General features: G+C 37.7%; 1 protein-coding gene across 2 annotated transcripts in view; it reads left to right on the forward strand.

The window, feature by feature from the left end:
- The window catches only part of MAP3K13 (mitogen-activated protein kinase kinase kinase 13), a 132,772-nt gene that overhangs the window by 91,503 nt on the left and 21,905 nt on the right, over positions 1-19,364 (forward strand). For both annotated transcript variants that reach the window (XM_054700417.1, XM_037525232.2), the window contains 6 exons: positions 2,809-3,365; positions 9,721-9,904; positions 13,007-13,198; positions 15,797-15,955; positions 18,545-18,703; positions 19,233-19,341. In XM_054700417.1, the coding sequence (XP_054556392.1) occupies positions 2,894-3,365; positions 9,721-9,904; positions 13,007-13,198; positions 15,797-15,955; positions 18,545-18,703; positions 19,233-19,341 (1,275 nt within the window). In that variant the 5' untranslated portion in view covers positions 2,809-2,893. The remainder of the gene's footprint in view (positions 1-2,808; positions 3,366-9,720; positions 9,905-13,006; positions 13,199-15,796; positions 15,956-18,544; positions 18,704-19,232; positions 19,342-19,364) is intronic.

Below are 19,364 nucleotides of genomic sequence, written 5' to 3' on the forward strand. Positions count from 1 at the left end.
CATAAAAGTTAGGAGTAATGATTCTATGCCCTGGCTTCTTTACACAGGGGATCAATGTTTAGATCGAGATCACAGGCCATTTTTTAACCTGTGAAGCACTCTGAGAAGGTGATGGGTTATCATAAAATGTGCTGTCATAGTATTAAAAAGGCAAGGGAATTTAGGGATCTGAATTCTGAGTTAGAGTTTCTTTTTAAAGATTTGTTTTTCTTTATTTATGCATACAAGAACTGGGGTGTCAGCAGTATGAGGTGGAGGGCAGTAAGAATATTCACCAGAGAGAGAGTTTAATTCCTGCTTTACCACTTGACATATGACCTTAGAAAAGTTTCTTACTTCTCAGTAAAATAAGAATGACACTATTACAAGAACTGTGGTGCTGGAGCTGGGTTATACAGCAGTTTGTGAGAGCCAATTGTCAGATATTTAGTAACTTTGCAAGCAGGTTGTTAACTGTTCTTAGCTTGAAATTTGCCATGGTGGGAGTATTTATACCACAGAACTTGGCAAATTTCTACACTACAGATTGAATTGTTGAGGCTTTTTTTTTTTTTTTTTCCTGGGCAGTTGGTTTATCAGCATATCACTTAGTATATAAATGTAAATTTTAAACCACTTTGTCTTATTTATTATTAAAAGTAGTAATAGTAATATCCATATGCACAAACCCTAACCCAGTGCATGGCATGACTCTAGCATATATTTAATAAATATATTTTTATATTTTAACCCAAGTTAAAAATATATTAAGTTGTAATATATTGATATATTGCCCTTGAGCTAAGGAACCCCTATATTTGCCTCCTTTCTTCTACCTTTTCTTCACCTACCCCCATGTCTAATCAATCACCACTTCTTACCAATTCTTTCTTATATCTACCCCTCCTCTTCATTGCCATTGCTACTGCCTTGGTTCAGGCCCTCATCATTTCTTATTTGAACTCTTCCTCCTAACTGATACCTTGACCTTCAGTCTTTCCCCTTCAAGCCAACCTCTACTTCTACAGATGTGATTTGGAATTGTAAATCTGACCAAATGACACCCTCGCTTAAAATTGCTTAGTGGCTTTCTGTTGTCTTGAGGACAAAATCCAAACGCTTTAGCTTGTCATAAGATCTACTGTATTCGGACCTTTGCCCACCTTTTGTAAGAATTTCCACCTGCTGCTCCTCCTACTACCTGGAATGTCTAGTCTCACTCTCTAAGGGACCTCTGGTTCATCCTCCAACTCAAACAGTTTTCCCAGGGCTTCCTAGACAGACATACTTATTTTCTGAACTCCCTATTGTACATGTCCATGTCTACCCATATGTCATTATTTGTTGGTCTTTTTCTCTAGATTGTAAGTTCTATAGTAAGAACCTATGTAGCATACATTAATTCCTAACACCTTGTATGTAGTAGGAGCTCAATTAATGTTTAAGTGAGTAAATGAGAGTTCACAGAATAGGATCTTTTTCTTGGTTCACTCATATAAGCTCTCTGGGCCTTAAAATTTGGGTCTATGTAGTGAAGATTAAAAAATTAATGAAGCAGGCTAAGTTTACTTTTATCCATAATCTCCAATATGGAGCTATGACTCCCCATCACTTTCAGGATAAAACCCAGGCCTCTTTGCCTACCATACAAAGCTCCTTGTAATCTAGCTCCTGATTTTGTCTTTGGTCTTACCTTTCTCTACACAAATACATATAACCTACAAACCAGTAACTTATAATAACACAGGATGCAGTTTCTCATTTAAAACATTATCAGGACAGTTAATTTCCCTTTAGGAAGGGAAACAATTTTTTTCTGGTTATAAACATAAGATCTATGCCTTGGTCTATTCAGGCTGATGTAACAAAAATACCATAGACTAAATGGTTCAAGCAGTTTATTTCTTGCAGCTCTGCAGGCTGAGCAGTCCAACATCAGGGGCCTGCTACCCAATTCATAGACAGCCACCTCCTCACTGTGCCTTCACCAGGCGAGGGAGCTCTTTGGGGTCTCTTTTACAAGGGCACTAGACCCATTCACTAGGGCTCCACACTAATGACCTATACCTTTTAAAACTCCCCTTTCCAATGCAGGTTGGGTTTCCACATAGGAATTTTTTTTTAAAGATTTATTTATTTATACAAGAACTGGGGCACAGGCCAGATGTGCAGGAGGGTGAGAGGATTCACCAGAGACAGAGTGGGGAGCAGAACAGGCAGACTGACGAAGTACATTGCTGAGGGGAGCAGTGGGCGAGTCAGGAGAGGTCTGCTGTGCCATGTGGGTCAGCTCTCGTTGGCTGGCTGGGGATCAAACTCGTGCTGCAGAGGCTGCGGATAACTTCATAGTGCTGTGCTTAACCACTTGTGCCACCAGGGAGGCCCCTCCACATATGAATTTTTGAGGGCCACATGCACAAAGTCTATAGCAACATATTCATGTGGCATGTTTGGAATAGCTTGAAAAATACAACAACGTAAAATTCCCCCCCAATCTCATCACCTCAAACTAACGATTGTTAATTCTTTGGATGAGTGCTTCCAGTCTTTTTTTCTTGTGTATATGTGTGTGTGTATCTCCTTGAATAAAAAATGAAAAAGTTTATGTTGTGTAAATTATTCTAACCTGTTTTTTATATTTACATGGCATGAACACTTTCTCATGTTAGCAACATGATTTTTAACCGCTGCATGTATTCCATCATGTGGCTACATGCCCCCATTTAACTAGTGTCCGTTGTTGCAATGATCTGGTTATTATAAACAGAAGTGTGGTCGTGTGGGTAAATAAAGAGAGGGTGATCTCATGTCGTCCTCCTGTTCCCCCAGGTTTTGGAGCCGTCTCTTCCATCAGAACTCTGTCCCCTTACCCCTCTGAGTACCATCTCAGGACGCTGTGCACACTCATGGCACGATGGCTGACCCTCAGGAGCACCTGAGCTGCTCCTCCTCCCCACACCTGCCCTTGAGTGAAAACAGAACCTTCAATGGACTTCAAGATGAACTCTCACCTATGGGGAGCCATCCTGCACCCCAGCTCCTTAAGGACCTGCAGGAAAAGGGGGTGGTGCCAACAGAGCCAACTGAGACCATGAGCAGCCCCATCACCACAACTGTGTTGACCAGCGTAAGTGAGGATTCCAGGGACCAGTTTGAGAACAGTGTTCTTCAGCTACAGGAACAAGATGAATCAGACATGGCCATGTCTCAGGGGAACAACACAGTGGATGGAGAGAGCACAAGTGGAACTGAGGACATCAAGATTCAATTCAGCAGGTCAGGCAGTGGCAGTGGTGGGTTTCTCGAAGGACTATTTGGCTGCTTAAGACCGGTGTGGAATATTATTGGGAAGGCATATTCCACTGATTACAAATTGCAGCAGCAAGGTAAGCTAGAGCATGGACCTGGAAGGTATGTCCTGTGCAGACACATCACCTCCTTTAATGGGATTACCTTTGACATGTGGGTAAATTAAAGAACTAGTGCCAGATGAATACCCCTAGCAGTTTCCTAGAGACTTGTGAATGGAACATATTCACATTTACTGCGTCTTTTTTGGTTGAAGGTTATCTTTTGTGGTTGTCTAGTCTCATGACATTGAAAATAAAGTACATACAAGACAACAGCTCTGAGGAAGAGTCCTATTCTTGTTATCATTTAAAATTTCTATTTCATGCAGGTCTTCACATATATTTGGTATTTTAATAAAGTTGTGCACATCTATAATTTATATATAAATCCTGTAACAGGTGCATGTTTAAAACTTTTTTACTAAAAGTTTGTGCAATTAAAAGTCTGATGGCCATTTGACTAATTCAAAACCAGACAGAAGCCATATAACATTGCCCTTAAAGATTGCAGACATAAACATGGATGGTGCTGGAAGGGATCATGCTCAGCGAAATAAGCCAGAAAGAAAAAGAAAAATACCGGATGGTCTCACTCATAGCAGGAATCTAGAAAACTTAAATAAGGGACCAGGAAAATGAATAACTATATGAAAGTGAAAATTAAAATCAACAAACAACTATGAACCAGAAACACTCTATGGGGGGTGGGAAGCGGGGAGGGGAGGGATTGGGGTCAAAATAAGGGGGTTGCAATTGTATGGGGAATATAAAAATAAAATTTATTTTAAAAAAAAACAAAGATTGCAGACATGCCTTAGGTTGTAGCAAAAAGCAATCATTTTCTTACAGCAAGCACAGAAATCTCACATTTTGAGGAAAGAAAAATGCATAATCAATCTTCAGAAGCTTTATTATTTCTAGATCCCATAGCTTTCTAAATAATCACTTTTTAACTCCCATCACTGTATAACATATATTTTTGTGTATTTCAATCCAACATTATGATTTTGAAGTAAAGAGAAAATGTGGCCCTGGAGTTTTTATAAAAACTTCATTTATATTCTTTAAAAGAACATATAGTAATATATAAAGAAATAACATATATAGAAAATATATAGAGAAAATCTGGAATATGCAGACAAGTTCTCCCTTAATTTTAAAATAATCTGTGATCCTCTGTTTCCTGAAAATAGCTACCATTAATGTTTTTGATGTATGTTGTGCCCTATTTGTGTGTGATGTGCTTTAAAAAAAGAGTCAGACTATTTTGTAACACTTTTTCATTTTATATTGTGAACATTTCTTATATAGTAAAATACGCTTCTTCAGCATCATTTTTAATAACTACATAATAGTGAATTATATGAATGTGCCAATATTTATTTAAACAGTCCTCTATTGCTTGACACTTAATTTGTTTGTCGTATTTAGTGAGTAAAAAACATACCACTTTGAACATCTATATAACCATTACTTAATTTTCACACATATGTTTGATTACTCCTTAGGATAAATATCCAGAAGGAGAATAGTTGGCTACTAAGTGTTTCTTGCTTTCAAGGCTTTTGATAAATATTTCTGTAGCCTTATGGAAATGATTCGATTGTTATGAGTTCTCATATCAAGAAAGTTTGGAAAGGAAAAATATGGATGAGAAATGAATTCTATTTTGTTTATTTTATAACTCTATAACTTCCCCTTAAAAATATATCTCTCTATATCCTGCAGGGGAGGAGGAGGGAGAGGGATCAGAGGGAGGGAGGGAGGAGCACACCGGACTGTGGTGATGGTGCACGGGTGCCTTGGGGAGGGAAATTCTATGGGGACTCAATCTGAGGGGATGGGGGGAAGAAAATATTGTTTAAAAAATATAAATAAATAAAAATAAAGAGAGAACACTAGAATAAAAAATACATATATATATCTCTGTCTCAGTCAAGGCTATTGATAGTTTTTGCATGACAACCAGTCAAACATCAGTCGTCATAAACTGCTTTTTCAAGTTTTCTATTTTTCCTATTTCTGCCATACTTTCTCTTAAACCAATACCAACCTCTCCCTCAAGCCCCCTTCCCCATAAGTATATTGATATTTTTCTATTATAGCATCTTCTTCTGCTCCATGAAGGAATTCTTTGTCATTCCCTGGGTTTTATCTGCCTGTTTCTCTCTCCCTCTCTCCCACCCCTCCCCCATGAAATACTCATCATCATTTTCTCCCCTCTATAATCTTACTTTCAAAGGCATTAAAAAGCTGTTTGATGTCACACAAAGGTGGGGGACTGCTATGGTAAACCACATTATTACCATTTTAAAAGTTGGAACACGGAAAAGCACAATGGGGAAAATAAAAATCACTTGTTTTTTGCCACAATCCAGAGACAACTGTCCTTAATTTATTACTTTTTAAAAGTTCCTGCTTCTCTGCTTAGATATAAAAACTATTAAATCTACTAACATATGTTTAAGTGATAAACTACATTTGGCTTCTAAGGTCTTAATTTGATCAATCTAATTATTATTTTGGTGATAATTGGAGGTTCAAAATCCAAATGCAGCTTTGAAATCAAACTTGTAAAGAAGGGTAGCAGACACAGCCCCTGTGTTTGTGAAAGGGACATTTTAAAATGTTTTCTTGTTCTCCAAGTTTGTATTTAATTTTCTTCCAATTGATTATGTGACTTTCAAAAAGAATTATTTCAGGAATAAATAAGAAACAGGTCTGGTCAGCTTAAGTTTACCAGTATACAGCAGCTGCCTAACTTTTCAGCAAATGACAGGATATTCTCGTGTGGGCTGGTGTTGCTGTGGGCTGTAAAACAAATTTGCTAGCCAGAAACTTATGGTAGTCTTTCCTTGTCAGTTCTGGGATCAGGAGCTAATCTTTAATCCTGGATTATAGTCAACCAAAAGATAACACATATAACAGATGTGTCCCTGCATTTGGTACTTATAAGGAAATTTCACTGGATTTTTAAAAAATTTAAACATGTCTTCATCTCTCATGTAGTATGTTGGTAGTGAAGTCCAAGTAAGGTAGTGCATGTAATTGAAATCTTTTATTACCAAATAGTTCCTAGCCTCAAAACAAGTATTATCATCGACATGACTCAATAAACAAAGGAGAATTATGCATTAAAGTAGGTGGACATGTGGCTTTTTCTCAATCCTATGGCTCATGGTGGGTATTGCAATTAAGATGGTAGTCATAGTGATAACTCAAAGAGAAGGGGAGAGCTAGGAAACAGTACCAATGGGACTGCTGTAAAAGCAGCAGAAAGGCTGGTACTAAACTTGGAGGGAGCACAGCGAGTTTCCACAATTAAGAGGTTAGTTATCTCATTTGTCAGTAATCTGGGCCCCCAATTTTTACATTCGTATAATTAACATTCTTTTTTCTGCCACTCCTGCTCCGTGGTTCTCTACTCCATTATTGACAGGGACATCGGGATGGGACAAAAAGACTAAGTCATCCAATCAGTTTTATTTCTGGTGATCAATTCTAGTAAAAAGATTGATGAAAAAATTAGCTGAAGTACTACTTTACACTTTGTGTACATTTATTTATATTTCACTTAAAGATAATGAATAACAGTTTGCAGTAGAGTAATAGGCCTTGCTTATAAATATATAATAAATTATTATAAAATAATATGAGAAAGGATGACTTAACAAATTGCTTTGGAATAACTAGATAACTATAAAAAATTAATTTACATCAGTCCTCATACTATAAACCAAAATAAACTCCAAATAGATGTAAAGGTCCAGCTTTTAAAAAACCAACTCTTAGAAGACAGAGTAGCTAGTGGGGAAATTGCAAAGGGAATAACAAGCAAATATAGGTTTTTTCCCCCAAAATATAATAAAAAGGAAAAGTCTCTTGTAGAAATATTCTCTTCATATGTACCAAAGAAATAGAGACCTCTTCAACTTCAATAGACACTAATAGATAAATGAACAGCGACAATTCATACAAAACAGATGTAAATGTTAAATGTGGAGAAAATATTCTGTATCATTGGCAATTGAAGTAGCACAACCATATAGTACATTATTTTTTACCTAACTAAATTAGTGATAAAAAATAATTGATAGTATTAATAAGCTGAAGTAAAAAGAGCATACTCATACATTACTATTGTCAGCAAAACTAGCAAAATCCTTTTGTATAACTGCTTGGAAGTGTAGCAAGGGCTTGGAAATTGTATTCTTTAACCCAAGGATTGAGTTTGAAGAAGAAATATAAAGGAAAAAGTATTACATTTAAATTAGCAAACAAAAGGATGGAAAAACCTAAGAACAAAAAAAAATAGAGTACAGTAAATAACTATTTAAGTTTATAAAGACTATAACTATATGGAGAACACATAACACAGGGAAAATGTAGAAAAAATTATACATAACTTACAACTTTTCCATAGCTGTATACATATGAGCAAAGACTAGAAGAGAAGATGAAAACTAAATATGGGGGGGGGGTTTCTATTTTTCTAATATTTTCTAATGTTTCTAGTATCCAGCAATTAAAAAGATTGATTATTATATTAATCTTTACTAATTATTATATTAAAGATTAAGTGTGGGCTTTTATACAGTTATTCAATGAAATATTGCCCATTTTATTCTTACCCAAGATTCCAGTAATAATACTTTATTCCACCCCAGAATAGTCAAAACCACATGTGTCCAGTCCTGCACTGTACCTTTTGGGAGAGGAAAGTGAGACTGCCTGAGCCACTTGATACTCATGAGGCATTAGCAGCCATAACGGTGCAGAAAGCAGTCAAACCTGTAACTTATTCTTTGCCCCCCAATCTCATATGGTATCATTTGTTCCTTTGGTGATTTCATCTTGGTGAGCTATTTGTATTTTAGAGAAATTTCTTTTATGTAACATCTATTCAATTTCAATAAAGCAGAACCTTGTAATTCTGCTCATATCCAAAGAATCGGGCATATGTCCATGCTATAAACCACACTCACTATAAATTTTTTGTTCTATGTGGTTATATTTTGAATATAATGAGAAACCACATTTTACTAGGACTCTGTGGAATTTCTCTTTTCTTAAGATAGGGGAAGTTAGAGAAAAGGGAAATGTAGTTCCCTTCTAGATATTGAAGAACTCTTTCTGCTTTTGCTTCAACAACACAATAATGAGCTGATTTCCTTTCAAGACCAGAATATCTTCAAAGCTGAACTCAATGCTACCTTGTTCAGTGTTCTGCAAACAGTGGCCTGTTAGTGATCAGTGAGCTGACAAAATCTCTTCTAACCTTTAACATTGTCATCATCCTTCTCCTACTCAGCAGGGCACCTTGCTCTTTGATGTTCATTGTTCCCAGCACAGTGATAATGTACTGGCAAAAAGGGGGACAAGGAGAAGGATCAATGGATTATATTCTTCTTTGTAATTTTCATGAGATTAAAGCACATGTTGATTGAATTTCTGAAGTGCTTTATTTAAATTAGCATTTTATTCATTATAAAAGTAATATAGACTTATGGTAAAAAATGTTTAATACAGAAAAAGATAATGAACGTAATATCAATCATCAATTATGCCACCAGTTAGAAATGACCCATGTTAAAATGTTGGTGAAAAAAAAATTAAACTCTAAGAGAAACTTGAAAATACTGTATAGATATACTGCATGAGAGGCAATGAGGTGTAGTAGAGAACCTATGCCTGAAATCAGCCAGTTCAGGAATTCCAGGTCCAGTTCTGTCCTTTAATGGCTATATCATCTTGGGTAAATTACTTAACCACCCGAAATCTTAATTTTCTTATCTTTAAATAACCACACTTAAGCCAGACGTAAGATTTTTGTAAGAATTAAACACATGAATGATGTAAAGCTCTGTGCTGCTAGTTTCTGGCACACAATAAGCACACAGTAAAGGTGAATACTAATGTAAGTGTTATGTACAACTAGGTCCTAAGAGAATATCACTGAAAATTCACTCAGCAAGGATTAATAGAGCATCTACACTAGCAATTCAAAGATAAAACAAATTACCTTTGGTGATGGGGTAAGGCATAATGGTGTCTGGGCAGGTGAATTGACTGAACATCAAGTTTGAGATGAGGAGGTAGAACTATAGGGGTGTCAGGGTATGTTTTGCTTGGAGGAGAGTATATTGAAGATCTCTGATCTGCTGGATTTCACTGGTTAAGAAGTGGGACGAACTAATATGTGTGTGTATCAGATCCATAGTATCAGAGTTCATAGAAAGGTTTAATCTTTTGGGGAGTTACCAGTGGGAAGCAAAGAGTAGAGGTCATTTTTGGGTGATGGTGAGTTTGGTACCTTGGACATGGCTGCTTAGAATGAACCCTAAGCAAATTCTGAGGTCTCTTTAAGCTTGTTTCTCACTTGTGTGCCTAGATACTTGGGAAGTGCCATTTGAGGAGATCTCAGAGCTGCAGTGGCTTGGTAGTGGAGCCCAAGGAGCTGTCTTCCTAGGCAAGTTCCGAGCAGAAGAGGTGGCCATCAAGAAAGTAAGAGAACAGAATGAGACGGATATCAAGCATTTGAGGAAGTTGAAGCACCCTAACATCATCGCTTTCAAGTAGGTCAAGGCTTTTTTTTTTTTTTTTTTTTTAAGAAATAGGTTTTTCTCTCCCCTGATATTAACATATACATTCCTGCTTTGAAAGACATCAAGAATGCACTATAGACTTAATTACCCCTGTGCTATGTGCTTGGAGAGGATACCAAAGGATTATTCAAAGCATGGCTTTTGCTCCACCTAAAGTGAGCTAGTCTGAGTCCCAAGTAAGAGGGTTTTCCAGCAGGGTGTCCTGGCTCACTAAAGGTGTGACTTTAGAGGATGGGTGTGAGCAGCTTATTTTTCCTCTCTTTTAACTTCATCCCTTTTCCCTGCAGTCTTCTCCTGACCTCACTCTTTTGGCACTCCTACCTACCCATGCAGTTTTCAGCATTTCAGGACGAGCATCCCATGCTCATGCCCAACTCTTTAGGCTGAGGAGACTTCAGTAGTCTTAACCTCCCCGTGACAAACAATAGTGACACCGTGTCCCTGGCCCATTGCGCCGGGCTCCCGAGGCACTGTGCAGCCTTGTGTTTTCAGCCATCTGTGCCATGTGTTGCTTGGCCAATGAATCATTCAGGACCGTCTGGAAGATATGAAAGCTGAGGAGATTTTAAACCTCTCTGGATACTGGTTTTTGTGCTTACAGCTTCTTGTGAAGTACAGAACCATGTACACAAGGGCAAGGACAAGAAAAGAATACTATATTCTTTTTTTTTCTTCCAGTTCTTTAAGCAGTCTTATAAGAAAACCCAACCTGACTGTTCCTCTTGGAATTGAGTGCCGAGGGGAAGAAAAGGTAGCAATTAGAAGTGATTATAGAGCTGTTATTTATAGCTACTAAGAAGCCTTGTCATAGTACGGGGCTGATGGGATGATTGCTTCTTATTCGTCAGTCAGAAAAGGAAAAGCGCATAGCATCACCGTGAGGCCCTCCTGTCTGTGTTTGTGTGACAAGTTAAAACATATTTGAATAGGATGCTGACTGGTTTCAAACAAATATATATTTTTATATTCTTAAGCACATGGCATTCTTCCTGCCTTATTCATTATTTCTGTGTAATGAAACTTAAATTGTCTGTTTATAGTTGCTATGTACGTGTGCTCTTGTGGGGAGTCCTAAAAGTCAAGTAACAAAATTGAAAAAAAAAACATTTTCATGGAATATCAAGAGGAGAATTCTGGGTGACTTAGAAAATGGTAGGAGAGTGGTAGAAACAGCTTTGTGGCATTTGACAGGCACGTCACGGCAGGCGAAATAGAGAGTAATTATGCTTCTTCATAACCTGCTATTATTACAAGACTTCCACGTGATCACAGCCCTGGCCGCGCCATTCTTTCCTCACTTTCGGTAGCCTGAGAGATAGGACACGGGTTGGTAGCTTGACTGAGGACTAGAACTAGAAGTCTGGCACAGAGTACTCTTGTAACTTCTCTAGAAAGTCTTGAAGGGAGATATACACACCTTTAAAAAGTGGGACATGGAGAAGTCCATAATTATGATCATTTTTCTTCTCTTTCCTCATCCTCCGGACAACACATGAAAACTGTGGAAAAGGTTAATATTATTATTCCCATTCTTATGGGGTTGTGATGTTAATCTAGGAACCCCCAATTTGTTTGTTTCTACAGAGGTAAAAAAGCTAAAAGGGTGGCAGCAGAGCATATGGGAAAAGCATGGGCTTTGAAGTTGGGCTTTGAAGTTGGACAGACTGGAATTGAATTCCCCCTCCATCACTTATTAGTTCTCTGGTTAGGGTCAGTTTCCCGCTCTGAGCCTTATTGGTAAAAATGGAAAAGGTAGCTTCTATTTCTCAATGGTTTGGGCAAATTAAATAAATATGTAAGATGCCTGGCAAATCGGTGTTCTTTCATGTCAGTTCCCTTCCTGCTTCCCTTTGCCTCTGCATGTGTCTGTGTGAAGTTCTTTTGTTTGACAAAGAAAGTTAAGGTGAAATTAAGAAAATTTCTGAAGAACTTGCTTGATATTCTAGGCCTTGTGATAGAGAGAAGGGAACATGAAGACCTTTCCCTTCAAGGAGCATCTATATGCAGAGGGAAAAATTCTTTATAAATAGCTAATGGTTGCTATGTAACAGGAATTTAGAGAATATAAAGATCTTTTTGACTGGAACAATCAAGAAAGCCTTCATAGCAGTTGTAGAAATAACACATTGAATAACATTTTTTAAAGATTTATTTATTTATGCATACAAGAACTGGGGTACAGGCCAGAGGTGTGGGGGGTGAGAGAATTCACCAGAGACAGAGTGGGGAACAGAAAAGGCAGATCGACTGAAATACACTGCTGAGGGGAGCAGTGGGTGAGTCAGGAGAGGTCTGCTGCGCCATGTGGTTCACCTCCCTGCAGTGGCTGTGGATAGCTTCATAGGTTGGATCTTAACCCCTTGCGCCACCAGGGAGGCCCTGAATAACATTTTTAAATTCTAAACAGAAATCTTTCAAGAATATCCTAAATGTTAACTATTTAATTAGCATATATTGAAAGACTAGATAATAAAATTGATTCTTTTTTTTACCCCTCAGTCTAGTCACGGCAGTCTAGTCTGTCTTAAATTTGGATAATTTAGAATTCAACAAATAGTAGAAATATCAATATAATGTTTGAATTTTCTCTTTCAGTACACTATATGAAAAAATCCTCTATCTAATTTTAAGGGGAAAAATTTTAATTATTTTTAATCTAAAACAACACAATCTCCACTCTACGCAAGTCTCAGTAGACAGTGCTCTTTGTCCCAGAATGGAATTGTCACACAGAAAAAGGACCAAATATAACACCACATATCAATATCTGAAGCAAACAAAACAAATTAAGTTGTCTATTGTATTAAAGGAACCTGTAGACTAGAGGGATTTTAATGCTAATTTAAGAATCAGGGAAGATTATCCAATTGCAGTATATATAATGTGTATAAATGTCAAATTATGGTGCTGAAACTATGCAATGTTTTAAACTAATGTTACTTCAATAAAAATTAATTAAGTAAAATAATTTAGGTATAGAAATGGTCTTAAATATTCTTAAAACATCAATATGTATACATGTATATTGTGTGAATATGTGTACTAATATGTGTGTTTGTGTTTTCTTGAAAGGGGTGTTTGTACCCAGGCCCCGTGTTACTGTATCATCATGGAGTACTGTGCCCATGGACAACTCTACGAGGTTTTGCGAGCTGGCAGGAAGATCACTCCTCGGTTGCTAGTAGACTGGTCTACAGGAATTGCAAGTGGAATGAATTATTTGCACCTTCATAAAATTATTCATCGTGATCTCAAATCACCTAAGTGAGTTCTGGAGCTAATTTTCACCCGTCTTGCTTTATTGCTTTGAAACCAGGAATTTTATCAACCGTAGTGGAAGCATTCAGACGTCATACTACCAGTTCAGTTTAGAGCAGTGCAGTGGTAATTCTGTTTGCATATCCTTTGGGTTATTGGAGACCTAGTTATTTACCCAGATGGCAAATATACCTGGGCACCTGACCCTAGTTTTCCCTTTTTGTTGCATTTTAATTGCTCAACTGTGAAATAAGATTCATTAATGTCTGAGGTAATTGCCTCTCATCTTGAATAACTGAGTGTTTATTCAGGTCCCCCAATTGCATGAAGAAAAGAAAGGAATTGATAAAATGGTATATTTCAGTGGGCACCCATTCTTAAACATTGTTTTATTATTTCTCATCACATTTTGGTTTAGAGGAGAGAAGAACATATATAGTAAATTCATGATTCTCAACATTTTTTATATCTATTATAATATCTGCTTTGATCCATGCAAGAATTGTGTGGGATAAATGCAAACGAGTATCATTATTCTTATTTTATTTAAGAGAAACTTGGGCTCAGAGTCCAAAGTCATTGGCTAGGACTTGAATCCAGAATTTTTGGACAGAAGCCCACTCACAATATGAAGGTGAGGGTTCACAATGAATTCTGCCTCGTCTCCATGGAAGATACAGATCAGTTTTTGTTTATAGACTCAAAGCAATTTTTATTTATCACCGTGGTTCTGAACAATGTTTATTACAGTGGTTAGCTCTGCAAACAACCTCCTCCTTTCTTTACTTGCCAGTGAACCTTACTGTATAGTGTTCATTCCTTCTGTTCACATTCTTAACACAAACCTGCTTTTGTCATCCACAACACGTGTACATAAAGTACATGACATATTTGCCAAAGGCCTCTTTGAATGGTCTCTTTAACCACCTTGTTTTCCTTGAAAAATAATTTTAGAGGAAGTCAGGAAAGTTAGAATATAAAAAATTGCATGCAACTTTAACATCTGTCACTTAAAGATCTTTGAGTAGGCAAAGATCAATCTGGCTTGCTGTTAAGAAAGATTTCTTTACTGGCATTAAATCTTCAGCCAGTATGACCCCAACTTTATCTCAGATGATTTCACCTAAATTCCAGTATCCAATCTGCTCTAGTTTACTCCCACATTCATTCCCTCATGTCATGCCAATAGGTCCCACAGTGAGAATTACAAAAGAGACAGAAAGAGAAGTTTCTAGTGTTTTTTCTTTCTAGGAACTTATCACTTTACCATCAATTATCTCTGATTTCCCATGATAGTTTACTCCAATGGTGTTTTCACCAAGACTAGGACCATTAATTCAAAAACTCCTAAATTATGCAAGTATGTGGGTAGGATGTGAATGAGGTATTTATAAACTAATTATGATCACTGAGCTGTTTGGTAAATAACCCTTTGCAACTGGTGGAAAGGAAGGTAAACATGAAGTCTCTGGTTCAAACAAAGAGGGAAGAGATAAGCTGAGACATTTCTATGTTCTAGCTATCTCATTTCTCATACTATTTGGGTATCAGAGCCTTCTTATTGCTACAGATGCATTGCTATATCATTAAGCCTCTGACACCCTAATTCATTAACATTCTAAATAACATTATTTCAAATGAATTCAGTCTAGTATTTGAGGATGTTAATACTTTGGATTTGACTGGTACCAGACTCATCATCCTTAAGACTGACTAGCAAAGTCCGCTTTGCCCAGGTCACATTTTAGATATTGGGTTGTCAAAAAAGTCATAACATATTTTTTCTATGTTTTTCAAGCAAAAATGTGTCATGACTTTTGTGACAACCCTATTGTTACTATCTACAAGCAAAAAATTGTGTGGCTTCTATTTAAGCTTAAATTTATTCCTGATTTTCCTTATCAACATTAGTGGAATTCCAGCACGCTTTTTAGTCCTTTAGTGGAATGAACTCCTGGCCCCATGCATGGTTTTATTGGGCCATATCAGTTTTTTTAAAGAAGGGTTTTTCTTACTGGGTTTTCCAAGGTTGGCAAGGGTGGAACATTCTATGAGGCTGAGGCCCATTATATTAAAGGCCTACAATCCCTTGTCCAAAACTTTCAGAGTCAGATGATTTCAGAAAGGAAATGGAATTATTTCCTTATATCCCCAGCACCCTATAATCAGCCACACTCCTGTATCTATAGCAAAACCTTTGACAGTCACACAAAGTGGGATAAAGTAAGCTTGTTTATACATGTAAAAAATTCTACACACCATTTTCAGAGCTTTTTACATTGTATTTAAGATACTGTGACCTGAACTGCTGCCAGCTTGCACATGAGAAACCTGCCCCAGAAGACTTAAGTAACTTGGCAAAGTTCACACAGTTAGCAAGTGATGGAGGCAGGATAAAAGCAGGTGTAAAAACCCACTGTGCTTTGCTGCCTGGCAAGTGTGAATGATGCTGTTGCTAGTGTATCATTCACGCCCAGTAGTGTTGGAAATTGCAAGCTGAATTCCACAAGGTAGGAGGAGCAAACAAAAGCTTCAGTTGCCAATTCTAGTCGTGATTTTCATTAGTACTAATGATCTGGCTGTCTTCTTTATTTCTTTTTAAAGTGTTTTAGTGACTCACACAGATGCAGTAAAAATTTCAGATTTTGGTACATCCAAGGAACTCAGCGATAAAAGTACCAAGATGTCCTTCGCAGGCACAGTGGCATGGATGGCGCCGGAGGTGATCCGCAACGAGCCTGTCTCTGAGAAAGTCGATATATGGTGAGCAGCGCCCCCTGTGGCCGCTCTAAAGCCTTCCACACTCACGGGGCTTGGGGTTGGGCGGGGGTGCACTTCCTCCTCTTTTCCCAAAATACTCCTTAGTGTCCTTAGTGTTACTCACTTCTGGCTGATTTCTGTCTCATGTTATCTGAGATACACTCAGTGTGATGACACATAGTAAGAAGGGCTGGGAGAGGAAGTAGGGTGAATACCCGTCAGGTAAATCATCTGCTTAGGGGGCCCTCAGAGAATATGCTGAAATTTCTGGAAACACTTGGTATAAAAAAACTTTTGGAAATATTTTATGTAATTCTCATCTTCTTTAACTAAAACACATTAAACAAATGTGTGACTTGGTGACTACAATTTATGTGTGTTTGTGTGAGTGTGTGTGTATGATACTTTGCTGTCTTACAGTTATGTGCTTTAGACATATTTTACATGTATAAGGCTGTTTTTCCTTTCATTTGAAAGTCCCTGTTGGCTATGCTTGCTCTTTTTTTTTTTTTTTTGCCTTTTTAAAATCTTTATCAGGGGCTTCTGTGGTGGCCTAGGGGTTAAGACTCCGAGTTATCACCGCTGTGGCCTAAGTTTGATTCACTGCCTGGGAGCTAACCCTCATGGCGCAGCAGACCTTTCTTGCTCGGCTGCTACTTCCCTCAGCAGTGTACTTCGGTCATCTGCCTGTTTTGCTCCCCACTTTGTCTCTGGTGAATCCTCTCACCAACCCCCCAGCATCTCCCCTTCTGGCCTATATCACAGTCCTTCCGTACACACACAAAAAAATCTTTATCAGTGTTTCTTCTGAGATTATAAATCTTTCCTATTAATTGTATATTTTCCCGAGGTTGCTTTTCTTCTATTCTTTTTTTTTCAAAGATTTATTTATTTATTTATTTATACAAGCACTGGGTACAGTCAGAAGTGTGGGAGGGTGAGAGAATTCACCAGAGCCAGAGCGGGGAACAAAACAGAATGATGAAGTACACTGCTGAGGGGAGCAGCAGGCAGCAGGAGAGGTCTGCGCGCCATGTGGGACCCTTGCCAGGGGCCGGGGATTGAACCGGCGCTGCAGAGGCTACGGGCATCTTTGCAAGCCAGCACTTAACTGCTGTGCCACCAGGGAGGCCCATTTTCTTTTATTTTTTTTATTTATTTTTTTTTTTATGTTTTTATTTATTTATTTATTTGTTTGTTTGTTTTGTTTGTTTATACATGCACTGGGTACAGTCACAAGCGCGGGAGGGTGAGAGAATTCACCAGAGCCAGAGCCGGGAGCAGAGCAGGCAGAAGGACCTAAGTACACTGCTGAGGGGAGCAGTGGGCGGCAGGAGAGGTCTGCGCGCCATGTGGGACCCTCCTCCGGTGGCCGGGGAGCAGCCGGGGATCGAACTGGCGCCGCAGAGGCCGCGGGCAGCTTCGCAACCCAGCACTCAACCGCTGCGCCACTGGGGAGGCCCTTCTTTTATTCTTAAAATGGGCTACTAGTTAACTTCTAGATTTAAAACCAAAATAATAGCATATGTTAACATGGCATGCAACACCAGAGTAAATAAGATAAAATGGAAATATGGGCTCATTTGTAATTTGGGTAATTATTACCAAAGCATCTTCCTTGGGGATTATTCCAATTTATATTCCCAACAGAAAAGTATGAATATTTTCTCAGTCTCACCAACAAAATATGTTAAACTTGGACCTTTGCCAGCCATAGAGGTAAAAAATGGAATCTTGGGTGCAGTCTTAATTTGCATTTCTCTTCTTATATGTGTAGTTGTACATTTTTCACACCTTTATGAATCATTTATAACTTATTTGTGAACTACTCATATCCTTTGCTAAGTTTTCTCATCTTTATTCTTATCAACTTGTAAGAATTTTATCTATTAAGGAAATTAGACTTTTGTGTATATGAATTACAGCTATGCTTTTCACATTTTATTATTTTGCTTATGGTGGAGTTTTTTTTTTTTCCCTGACAGATTTATTTAATGCAGTTAAATTTATCAGTCTCTCCTTTTATGACTTCTGAATCTCATAATTAGAAAAAACTTCACCATTCTAAGATTATTTTTTTAACTTTCCCAGGTGTTCCATTAGGATTTTTACAACTTCATTTTTCACATTTAAATCTTTGATTCATTTGGAATTTGTCTTGATGTAAGATGATGTATAGATTTAATTTTTTCCCCACTTGTCCCAATAGCACTTATTGAATAGTCAAAATTTCCCTACTGATTTGAGATGTCACTTCTATTGTATATGAAACTCTTAAACGCATTTGGTTCATTTCTGGATTTCCTTTCTATTCTATTGCTCTAGCTATCTGCTCATGTGCCAGAATTAATTATTCCCCCACCACCACCAGAGTTAATTATTGAAGTCTTATAACATGTCTTAATATCTGGTAATATTGTTTATCTTTCATTGATTTTATTTTCCAGAGTTTTCCTACCTGTTCCTACTTTTCTGATAGCAGTATTAGAATTTTAAAACTGGGTATTTGTTTGGTTAAAACTGAAGAAAGAACTGATGTACAAGCCAGTCTTTCTGAAATGCCTTCTGTGCCTGTTCTTGGTCCTACTGCAGGTCTTTTGGAGTGGTGCTTTGGGAACTGCTGACAGGAGAGATCCCTTACAAAGATGTAGACTCTTCAGCCATTATTTGGGGTGTTGGAAGCAATAGCCTACACCTTCCAGTTCCTTCCACTTGCCCTGATGGATTCAAAATCCTTATGAAACAGACATGGTAAGAGATTCATTTCTCCCAATGTTCTCTTTTGTCTTTTTCCTCAAAATATATTTAAAACTGCAGGCAAGTCTCTAATGTATGTTTTGAGTGGACCACCTGATAGTTTGAGAACCTTGGGTTCCAATACTTGCCCTGCCCTTTTCTATCTGCACAATTTTGAACTTGTCATCCAAGTTCTCATCTGTGAAATGGGATAACACCTACTCACAGAGTTGTGTTGTGGTTAATTAAAACTTATAAAGAGTTTTATATGATATCTCAAAATAGGAGGCATTAGTAAATGATACTTATCATTATTTTACCAATCCTAAGGAACTATTATTATCACACAGGTCACTGATCCTAGAGATTCCCATTTCATCATTTGAGGTATTTTATAATTACATTTTCTTTTGCTCTTCAGTATGTCAAAACTGCCTGAGATACAGCCATGCATGGAGTGAAAGTGTTTTCCATGAAGTAGAATAAAATCTTTTACTTGGACACAACTTCTGAGATGCACAAGCTGTCTTTTTTTTGCTTTTAGGCAGAGCAAACCCCGCAACCGACCATCTTTTCGGCAGACACTCATGCATTTAGACATCGCATCTGCAGATGTACTTGCCACCCCACAAGAAACTTACTTCAAGTCTCAGGTAAGTCTGGAAACTTTCTACCA

This window comes from Talpa occidentalis, unplaced genomic scaffold (assembly GCF_014898055.3).
Source record: "Talpa occidentalis isolate TD23 unplaced genomic scaffold, MPIMG_talOcc4v2.1 talOcc4.4, whole genome shotgun sequence".
Classification (NCBI taxonomy): Eukaryota; Metazoa; Chordata; class Mammalia; order Eulipotyphla; family Talpidae; genus Talpa; species Talpa occidentalis.